This window comes from Anopheles coustani, chromosome 2 (assembly GCF_943734705.1).
Source record: "Anopheles coustani chromosome 2, idAnoCousDA_361_x.2, whole genome shotgun sequence".
NCBI lineage: Eukaryota > Metazoa > Arthropoda > Insecta > Diptera > Culicidae > Anopheles > Anopheles coustani.
The window spans coordinates 17,258,023-17,269,666 of NC_071289.1; the positions used below are offsets into that span (position 1 = coordinate 17,258,023).

The window sequence follows — 11,644 nt, forward strand, 5'->3', positions numbered from 1 at the left end:
ATGGTGTTCCTCGTAACGTTGGTTGCTGTGCTGTTGCTCTCCGATGGAGGTAGGTTGAAATCACACTGAAAGCGATCGTAATAGCTGTCCTCACAGAGTACTTCTTTTACAGTGGCAGCTCTTTTGTATAAAGGGATTGAATCAACACTCATGCCGAATGAACGTGAATCGCTAGATGGTGCGTGAGTTTAGCAGTGATACTTTCCAACTGTAAAACATAACGTAGTATTTTTCATTCTTCTAGACTGCGATCAGCGGTACGAATATCTTTCCTCCTTTCTTTCATCTCCTGTTGGTGGAGTTAAGGCGCACTGGCGGGAATTTCCGCACCTCGGAGCGATCGGATGGACGCGGGACAATGGAAGCATCCATTGGGGTTGCGGTGGTTCGTTGATATGGGAAAATTTTGTTCTTACTGCCGCTCATTGTGTTTTCCATTCAGAGTAAGAAATCGTCAAGTGTCCTAAGCACAAATTGACACCCAGTTGTTGGGAAAAGAAATTAACCAGTGTATTCGTAGCTTCAATAATTCACAGCCGACGGTGGTGCGCTTTGGAGATCTGAACCTTCATAATGAAACAGACGATCAATTTGTCCAACAGTACAACATCGTGAAGATCATTCGTCATCCGGAGCATAGGTTCAGTGCAAAATATCATGATATTGCGCTGCTGATGTTGGAGAAGAACATTGAGTAAGATAAGCAGTGAGAATTAACTGTACGACTTTCATACTCGATAGCAAACGAATAATTTGTGTACATCATTTTTACAGATTACATGGCACCGTTGTTCCGGCGTGTCTTTGGGATGATGAGGAGGTTCGTTTTACCACTCTAGAGTCAGCCGGGTGGGGTGCAACAGGTTATGGTAAGTATGGGTAATCTACATCACTCTCACAACGTATGCTGTATGCTATGTACTTTCGTTAATTTGTAGGAGAATCTCAAACACCAAAATTATTGAAAGTATCATTGCACCCAGTTGAGAAAAGTGTGTGCGATCGGCATTACCGTGTTGGAGATCGTGGCCTTAAACAAGGCCTCCAGGACTATCAACTGTGTGCAGGCGATGCGAAGATGGACACATGCCAGGTTTGTTATGCAGGCGAAACTTTGCCTAAAACTAGTTAGTCATGATCCTGAGGAAATGTTCTTTATCAATACAGGGTGATTCCGGAGGTCCACTAGAGATCAAGCTGTTGCATTCCTTATATATTACACCGTTCATCGTAGCTGTTACATCCTTCGGAACCATCTGTGGAAAGGCCATCCCTGGGGTGTACACAAAGGTGGCGCCTTACATCCCATGGATACGCTCCGTATTGGAAGAACATGGAGAGGTCGCTTCCGGTGAGTTATCGAAAAATTTTAAAAGAACGATAGTTGTTTTATACCTTGGAGCAACACCGTTTGCGCTGCCGGTGCAGTCAAAAAACATACAAGGAAAATGCAAACTGAGTCAGAATGAATGAGTGAGTCATTCATTTCAATGAATTAATTGATTTAATTCATGCAGATAACTTATTTCGTCACATGTATGATTTAGCTCAGTGAGAATGATGACCATCTGTGAAATGATTTGGTGACCTAAAGAAGGATTAACTCAGTGACAATATTTCAACTCCGTAAGAATCAATGCGCCCAGCGAGAATAGTTTGGAACACTCAGTGCCAAACTAATTATACTGAGCAAATTGGTTTTATAGATTTGACTCTCTATTACAACTTACTCGTCCTCAATAAACTTACACACCGTATGCGAATTAATCTTCTAATTCATACAATAACTGGTTTCAGAGTGGAAATTCAAACCGTACGGTTGCGCATTGCGGTATGAAAGGTTCAGGCCATACGATCCGGTCATAACAGATGGCTTATACGATGCAAACGGTACGTTGAAAATCTTCGATTTCTCTAAGGCACGCTTTTCAACTGGTTTCAATGGTGTACTTACAACCGTAAAGATCGGTTGGAATGACGAAAGCGATGCTGCAACTAACTGTTTCGGGGTGCTCATTGATCATAATACCGTGTTAACGTTAGCACAATGCGCTTCTTACAAAGGGTAAGCTGACCATTTGTTTTAATGAATTTAATCACAACCGTTTTTATATTGTGTGCCATTTGTAGGAACGCTCCTTCGCATATTGTTTTACCCGAATATGGTGTCAATGAAATTGTAGACATCTTTATCCATCCAAATTATGCTCCGGGAACCGTATACAACAATATTGCCGTACTGAAACTTGCAGACGCGTATTCATTTGCAGTAAAGTTCGTACCAGCATGTTTAACGTTTTCAGATACTCCCTCTGAACCTTTATCGATGATTGGGAAAGGAAGAGTTGACCTAAACATCCGCGGAAACACAAACGGAGATATTTTAGATGAAAACGATCTCGGTTTGTAAATTGCAACGAATATCCTTAATTGAGCAATCCCTAAATTACATGGAATATTTTCGTATTCTTGACTTTTTAGACGGAAATCTCACGGACCTGCTGGCAAAGGTAACCCCACATGCAACCGAGAATTGTACGTTGACGAAGCAGTATCAACCACTTTTGACAAAGGGACTCGCAGAGGAGCATCTTTGCTTCGGCAGTGACATCTTCCTAGTGCCGGAAGCTTGTGAACAAACGTTTGGAGGTGGAATTCAGAGTACATTTGTAGCAAACGGTGCAAAACATACCGTTTACGCACTCAATCTCCTCGGAAGGGATTGTGGATTCGGAGAATCAGCTCTTGGAGTGAAGATCAGCAGTCATGCGCAATGGTTGAGCCAAGTCATCCTGAAGAATAAACGGCGGGGTGACGAGTCGGCGTTGTTCTTCGATACAGACCTCGAGCTGGGAGACCATTGCGGATTACCCGATGGAACGGTTGGAATGTGCACTGATATACGGAGATGTCCTAAGGTGCAGTACGATCTTAACATCCAGAAAAGGGTGACCTTCTGCAGCAACGGTTCCATTGCATGTTGTCCGTTTCATAACGTCCTCAATGCCACGCAGGGAGCTGGCAGCGAATTGGACACGTGTTCATCCCAGTTCAGATTTGTCACTGAACAGTACGACTTACCCTACGCCGAGCACGATATCGATCTACGATTCCCACAAGTGGTATAATAATGCAACTAATCCTCTTCTTTTTCCGCTATATTGCTGGGTAGTTGTAACTTGTGTCCTTTTCCTTAGGTTGAAATTCAATGGAACCTAAGCCATGGACTACATAAATCGTGTATTGGGACGTTAATCAGTCAAAGCGTGGCGGTTTCGTCAGCAAGCTGCCTTTCGAGCATCGGCGACGAATCGGCTGAGATCATATTCAACTGGGAAAAGAAAACGACGCAAAGTTTGATCGAGAAGATCATTATTCATCCCGGATACGACGCAAGTACGCTGCAGAATGACATCGGATTGGTAAAGATTAGTGAAACCGTTGAGTCAACGATACCGGCGTGTCTCTGGCAGAATCAAACACACACTCCATTGTTTTTGCAGCAAGTTAGGCTATCCGAGAGAGGTAGGCTGGTAGGAAGATAAAGTAATACCAAAGCTTATTTTGATTGTCATTTCAGTCCCGAAGACAGTGCCGAGCTTGTCGAAGTATAATTCGGATTGTGACGACTTGGGAAAACCTATTGGACCAACACGTTTCTGTGCGGATCTCCATCATAGTCTTTGGGGTGCAACAACGACATCCGGTGCACCAGCCTTCTGGCAGGAGCTACTCGATGAAGATGGGACAGTTGTGACTTATCTGGTCGGCATCGCAAGCGAAAGCTTCAGGAATTATACAATTCTTACTCGCATTGAGTCGTATGTCGATTGGATTAAAAGTAATTTGTAGTCGACATTGCGAGTATTGGAATCTACTGTTGAGATGAAAGTATGAAAACAGTGTTCCATTTTTCACAAGCCAAATAAAAATAATTATTTCAAAACAAGATTTGTATAAGTCATATGATTTTTACAGGGTCCAAACAGTATAATTTGACTAGGTTTAAATTTCCTAGAACTACGCAACAACTGGGCAAGCAATGCCATGAGAAGGTAACGAAAATGATTTTTAAATCGTCATAAATACACTTAACCAATAAAGTCTGTTCACAGCAGGCTAAAATAGAAACAAAAGCCATAAGGTTTGACACGAACAGTGATTAAGGAAAGCAAAAATTAGGGTTTTTTCTTTGCACTATCCTGTTTGTTTTGAAACACATGTGGGCGATATAAGTTTGGGTAAGATATGCTCGAAATTATGCTGCCACACTATGACCTCACCTCTATGACAAAAAGATTAAGTTCACAGCATAATGTTTCATCGTTTACATTCACATTTATTTGGTACAATTGTTCATCTCTGGGGCTGTTTAATAAAGGTCTTAATACTAGTTTAAAAAAGTATTAAGGGGTAAGGGAGAGAATACGAGAACAGAATTGGGAGATGGAGATATTGTGGTCAAATAGACCAGACATTGCATTGAAGGCCAAAAACGACCGAAGTAACAAATCATTCTGGCCATAACTTGTCCAAAGAGTAGGATGCAGGAAGGTATGTCACGAAGATGATACAAAGGGATGTAGAAGGGTACGGACGGTAGGAGGAGAGGGGCATCAAGATTATTAACAACAGATTCGAGGACTTTGGAAACGGAGGATAGGAGGGACGTAGCTCGATAGTTGGAAGGAGTTGATCAACATCTTTTCTTATCGGTCGGATCTAACCAAGCTGCCTTCCACATCACCGGAAACACCCATTCCCGCAAAGATCGCGAGAAGCGGCGAATCAAAATCACGGCAATCGTTCGACACCCCTGGGAATGAGTGCCCCTTGTGAATTTGGCACTCGCACGCTATAAATAGGAAAGGCAGAATCTCGATCGAGTCAGTAGTTGAAAAAGTGTGTCAAGTAAAAGTGATAGTTACAGATAAGTACGCCGTATACCGAATTAGTAGGACAGAGAGGGTGAGGAGTGAGTAGGATCGATACATGTGGAGTGATAGATGATTAATTATGAAAAAGATTTATAAGTAATAAACTTTGTATCAGAACCGTGTCGTGGCCACCGGTATTCGAAAATTAACCCAACACAGCTCTTTAACACATTCAGCTTAAGGCCTTCAGTTTGGTTAGGGCAGTCAGCACAGATTCCTCGGAAATGGTAATATGATATAGGGAGAAGTCGAAATAAGATGTCCGAGCAAGGACCAATGAGCGGGACGCCGCAGAGCAAGCGGGATCAAGAAACACTTGAAAGTGAGAGCAGCTGATGTGCCAGAGGATAAGGATGGAGGATTTGAGAGTTACCTCGACGGGAATTTACGTGGCGTCGGAACGGCCGGAAGTTTGTCGTGAAAGAAGCCTGCAACCGACAAAGGTGCAACCCGTAACTGATGCGGTTGTAAGACCGATAAGCAAACGCATACTTAAACGCATCACGGCAGAACGGGATGTGAATGGTTGAGCTCGTTTCATGTCAGCCTTCAACGTCGGGCTAACGATAGTAGGATCAGTTTGCGATTGCAACGAATCGCGATCGGACGCATTGCGATAATCGCTCTGGCGGCATGTGGTAGTGATGCAAGATGTGATAAGTGGCGTGTCGGAGCAGTTTGCAAGGCGACTATCAGCAGTCGATGCAGTGTCCTGAGCAGGAATTTCAATACGAATTCCCTGAACCCCGTGCCAAGGGCACACATGGACGGAGCTAGAACCTTATCGCAAAGAGAGAGCGGCACACCGAGCTTGAATGAATCGAAGGACGCTGTGCTCGATTCGCGATCCTTGGGTAGTTGTCTAATGGTCACGATATCATCAGTGCCGATACGTTGTTAGACCATCCTGGTTATAAATAGCCAAACCCGTGGGGGTCTTTGTGGCGCAGTTTTAAAAAGGCTAGGTATCGCACCGTGGAGGAGTTGCGGGGTAGACACGTGGTAAGTGCAGTAGTTACGCTCGGGATGGTGTCATTATTAGTGCCCTTAGTGTCATTATCAGTGACGGTGTGTACGGGATGCGGAGCTTTCGTAGTGTTGATGTCAGTTGGGATGATGCGTACGACATTGACTGTAGGGCAGACCATGTCTTCTGCTCTCGTGTGTAGTCGTCCTCAGGCCGGTTGGAGTTAAGATCAGGGTTGGTGCCACCGATGGTAGGTAAGGTGTGTGTAGCATCGGACGCATGATTGATCGCAGATGAGTCGATCGGCGATGCATCAGTTTTAGTGCCAGTGGCTAAGGAGGCAAGACGCCGCTCAAGCGACATGATGTTCCGGACATCAACAATCGATGAGGCGAGTAAGACCCGGAGATCAACCATCTTGCTGCGAAGACTGTCGAGGCAATCCGAGTATCTCCAGGATAGACCCGTAACATGCCGCTTTAGCTCCATAAGCACCGTTGCAGGAACGTCCAGGCATCCCGCCTTGTAATGATATTCAGCTTGCGAGGGGTCGGCACATATGTATGTACTAGTGCCTGTAGCTAGTAAGGTGCAAGCACGACACACTTCCATCATTGCGCCGATAAAGCAGGTGGGGGAGGAAGGGGGGGAGGTTTTACACTGACTATCATTGAAAAAACCCGGAGTAGACTGCCGAGCATGTTTTTATTCTAACAACAACAAGATGCGTTTCTGCGCATCTGGGACTACCAGACTGCTAGTGAATACTCCCCTAGTTTCTAGTTTACAGATACTCAAACAGGTTGTACGTCAGAAAGGCATTATAAATGTAAATGAACCGGTTGCAGGAACTCAGTTCATGTAGTGTTTGTAGATATTTAAACGGTCTGCATTTCCACCTTTAATCAGTTTATGAGAAGCTGCGCAATGTTGTACCTCGTAACGTTGGTTGCTGTGCTGTTGCTCTCCGATGGAGGTAGGTTTAAACCACTCTGAAAGCGATCGTAATAGCTGTCATCACAGAGTACTTCTTTTACAGTGGCAGCTCTTTTGTATAAAGGGATTGAATCAACACTCATGCCGAATGAACGTGAATCGCTAGATGGTGCGTGAGTTTAGCAGTGATATTTTCCAACTGTTAAACATAATGTAGTATTTTTCGTCTTTCTAGACTGCGATCGGCGCTACGAATATCTTTCACCATTAGGTCTTCTCGCTCCTGTTGGTGGAGTTGAAGCGTACTGGCGGGAATTTCCGCACCTCGGAGCGATTGGATGGACGCGGGACGATGGAAGCGTCTATTGGGGTTGCGGTGGGTCGTTGATATGGGAAAATTTTGTTCTTACTGCCGCTCATTGTGTTTTCCATTCAGAGTAAGAAACCATCAAGTGTCCTAAGCAGGAATCGACACCCTGTTGTGGAGAAGAGAAATTAACCAGTGTATTCGTAGCTTCAATAATTCACAGCCGACGGTGGTGCGCTTTGGAGATCTGAACCTTCATAATGAAACAGACGATCAATTTGTCCAACAGTATAACATCGTGAAGATCATTCGTCATCCGGAGCATAGGTTCAGTGCAAAGTATCATGACATTGCGCTACTGATGTTGGAGAATAACATTGAGTAAGATAAGCAGTGAGAGTTAACTGTACGACTTTCATACTCGATAGCAAGCGAATAATTTGTGAACATCATTTTCACAGATTACATGGCACCGTTGTTCCGGCGTGTCTTTGGGATGATGAGGAGATTCGTTTTACCACTCTAGAGTCAGCCGGGTGGGGTGCAACAGGTTATGGTAGGTATAGGTAATCTACATCACTCTCACAACGTATGTCAAATACTTTACTTACTTTGTAGGAGAATCACAAACACCAAAATTATTGAAAGTGGCATTGCACCCAGTTGAGAAAAGTGTGTGCGATCGGCATTACCGTGTTGGAGATCGTGGCCTTAAACAAGGCCTCCAGGAATATCAGCTGTGTGCCGGCGATGACATGATGGACACATGCCAGGTCAGTTAAGCAGGAGAAGCTTTGTCTCATACTATTGAATCATGATCCTAAGGAAATGTACTTTATTAATACAGGGTGATTCTGGAGGTCCACTAGAGATCAAGCTGTTGCATTCCTTATATATTACCCCGTTCATCGTAGCGGTTACATCGTTCGGATCGGTCTGTGGAAAGACCGCTCCTGGGGTGTACACAAAAGTAACGCCTTATATCCCATGGATACGCTCCGTATTGGATGAACACGGAGAAGACGCTCCAGGTGAGTTATAGTTATAGTTATTTTAAATGAACGGTAGTTTTTTGTTCTGTGACGCAACACCTTCTGCGATACCGGTTGAATCACAAAACATACAAATTAAATGCAAAGTGAATCGGAGTGAATGAGTGAGTCATTTCAATGAACGAATTAATTTAATTCATGAACATGACTTATTTGGTGCACTCAAAATGATTTAACTCAGTGACAATATTTCAACTCCGTCAATCAATGTACTCAGGGAGAATAGTTTGGAACACTCAGTGCCAAACTAATTTTATTGAGCAAATTGATTTTGTAGATTCGACTCTCTATTACAACTTACTTACTCTTCCTCAATAAACACACACACACCGTATGCGAATTAATCTTCTAATTCATACAATAATTGGTTTCAGAGTGGAAATTCAAACCGTACGGTTGCGCATTGCGGTATGAAAGGTTCAGGCCATACGATCCGGTTATAACAGGCGGTTTATACCATGCAAATGGTGACTATACCTTTGATTTTTCTCGGAAACGAATCTCACGGGATTTCAATGGTGTACTTACAACCGTGAAGATCGGTTGGAATGATACAAAGGATGCTGCAGCTAACTGTTTCGGCGTGCTCATAGATCATAATACCGTGTTAACGTTAGCACAATGCGCTTCTTACAAAGGGTAAGCTGACCATTTGTGTTTATTATATATATGTTTAACCACAACCGTTTTGGTATTGTATGCCATTCGCAGGAACGCTCCTTCGCATATTGTTTTATCCGGGCAAGGTGTAAATAAAATTGCTGATATCTTTATCCACCCGAATTATGCACAGAAAACTGTATACAATAATATTGCGGTACTGAAACTTGCAGACGCGTATTCATTTGCAGAGAAGTTCGTACCAGCCTGTTTAACGTTTTCAGATGCTCCCTCACAAGCGTTGTTGGAGATTGGAAGAGGAAGAGTTGACCTTAATATTCGCGGAAACACAAACGGAGATATTTTAGAACAAAACGATCTCGGTTTGTAAATTACAACGAATATCCTTAATTGAGCAATCCCTGAATTACATGGGGTATTTTCGTATTCTTGACTTTTTAGACGGAAATTTCACGGACCTGCTGGCAAAGGTAACCCCACATGCGGCCGTGAATTGTACGCTACCGAAGCAGTATCAACCACTTTTGACAAAGGGACTCGCAGAGGAGCATCTGTGCTTTGGCAATGACATCTACCTAGTGCCGGAAGCTTGTGAGCAAACGTTTGGAGGTGGAATTCAGAGTAAATATTTTGCGGACAGCGCAAAGCATACTGTTTACGCACTCAATCTCCTCGGAAGGGATTGTGGATTCGGAGAATCAGCTCTTGGAGTGAAGATCAGCAGTCATGCGCAATGGTTGAGCCAAGTCATCCTGAAGAATAAACGGCGGGGTGACGAGTCGGCGTTGTTCTTCGATACAGACCTCGAGCTGGGAGACCATTGCGGATTACCCGATGGAACGGTTGGAATGTGCACTGATATACGGAGATGTCCTAAGGTGCAGTACGATCTTAACATCCAGAAAAGGGTGACCTTCTGCAGCAACGGTTCCATTGCATGTTGTCCGTTTCATAACGTCCTCAATGCCACGCAGGGAGCTGGCAGCGAATTGGACACGTGTTCATCCCAGTTCAGATTTGTCACTGAACAGTACGACTTACCCTACGCCGAGCACGATATCGATCTACGATTCCCACAAGTGGTATAATAATGCAACTAATCCTCTTCTTTTTCCGCTATATTGCTGGGTAGTTGTAACTTGTGTCCTTTTCCTTAGGTTGAAATTCAATGGAACCTAAGCCATGGACTACATAAATCGTGCATTGGGACGTTAATCAGTCAAAGTGTGGCAGTTTCGTCAGCAAGCTGTCTTTCGCGCATTGGCAACGAATCGGCTGAGATCATATTCTACTTTGAAACAGAATCACTGCAAATGTTCATCGAAAAGATCATCATTCATCCCAAATACGACGCAAGTACGCTGCGCAATGACATCGGATTGGTCCAAATTAGTGAAATCGTTGAGTCAACGATACCGGCGTGTCTCTGGCAGAATCAAACACACACTCCATTGGTTTTGCAGCAAGTTAGGCTATCGGAAAATGGTATTTATCGAGCTGGCAGAACATTAAAGTAAAACCAACGCTTATTATGAATTTCATTTCAGTCCTGAAGATCGTGCCTAGCTTTTCGAAGTATAATTCGGATTGTGGCGACTTGGGGAAACCAGTCGGACCAACGCGTTTCTGTGCGGATCTCCATCATAGTCTTTGGGGTGCAACAACGGAATCCGGTGCACCAGCCTTCTGGCAGGAGCTACTTGATGAAGACGGGACAGTTGTGACTTATCTGGTCGGCATCGCAAGCGAAAGCTTCAGGAATTATACAATTCTTACTCGCATTGAGTCGTATGTCGATTGGATTAAAAGTCATTTGTAGTCAACATCTTGGGTGTTCGAATCTTCTTTCAAGACTACTTTAGCTTGAAAACAGTGTGTCATTTTTGATTATTATTTGCTGCTTGCAATAAGACTAATAAAACTTATCATTTCAAATAAAGACTTGCATATAATTTAGTCATATAATTTTTAATGGTTTCGGTCAAACGTGTTGCTGCGCTATCACCAGCATCCTGGCCATTCACCCTCGTTTTTCGCTTTTCACTAATACTCACCCGATCCCGGTGACACGGACGCTTCGAATTTGCTTCCGGTACACGATTCTCCTGTCTACGCTACCACCGCCGTTCCTGCTGAGTCCTCCACCGCTCCAGCAGCAGCTCCCTGCGTTCCGGCAGTGACCTCTACTAATGGTACACTGGCGGCTCCCGGCGACTTGGAATAGCCACAAACCTCATCGGTTCGCCGTTTTTCCTACTTAAACATATACTATCAAAATGTTCGTGGCCTTTGTACAAAGTCTTATAATATATTTTTCTTCTTTTGTGAATCCAATGCTGGCAGGATGGCAAATGACCTACTGTTGGTTATTGGCTATTGTAACCAATCCTTGGTTTCTTGGAGCCGTGCATCCTCCTCTCCTCCAGAATGTGCATCTACTTTCCCGCACTGCCTTTCTTCGCCTCTGGCTCAATCAAGCACCTGTTTTTGGCCTTCATTATGATAAGCTTAGGGTTAACCTCTCTCGCCACGACTGATCGGTCCTATACGAATGTGATAATGTTGATGATGGTGTTGTATTTTTTCTGATTCTATATTCTGGTGCTATGTCAATACTCACCGTGGTGCTCAATCACTCCCTGAACAAGTAACACTTGTATAGAGACTTTATTTGCCGAGCATTCTGCGTCCATATTCTTTGACCCAATATCTGACCCTCGCCTTCTTGCCCGAGGACTGTCATTCTCCCCGTCAAATGTTCTCCGTGTTTCTCCCATTGTTGTGAATCGAGAAACTGTTCAGGGTGAGTTGCTCGCCAATTGAG

General features: G+C 43.9%; 2 protein-coding genes across 2 annotated transcripts; both read left to right on the top strand.

The window, feature by feature from the left end:
* Positions 1-3,852, top strand: LOC131264005 (uncharacterized). Its single transcript, XM_058266296.1, has 10 exons — positions 1-49; positions 245-443; positions 521-694; positions 775-869; positions 939-1,093; positions 1,168-1,351; positions 1,798-1,890; positions 2,482-3,122; positions 3,198-3,525; positions 3,581-3,852. Exons 1-10 carry the CDS (start codon positions 1-3, stop codon positions 3,850-3,852), a joined length of 2,190 nt encoding a protein of 729 aa, XP_058122279.1.
* A 2,979-nt stretch (positions 3,853-6,831) lies between these two features.
* Positions 6,832-10,660, top strand: LOC131264006 (uncharacterized). Its single transcript, XM_058266297.1, has 11 exons — positions 6,832-6,880; positions 7,076-7,277; positions 7,355-7,528; positions 7,609-7,703; positions 7,766-7,920; positions 7,995-8,178; positions 8,574-8,838; positions 8,911-9,182; positions 9,262-9,902; positions 9,978-10,305; positions 10,368-10,660. The coding sequence occupies exons 1-11, from the start codon at positions 6,832-6,834 to the stop codon at positions 10,637-10,639; spliced, it is 2,637 nt and encodes an 878-aa protein (XP_058122280.1). The 3' UTR covers positions 10,640-10,660.
* Positions 10,661-11,644: the final 984 nt, after the last annotated feature.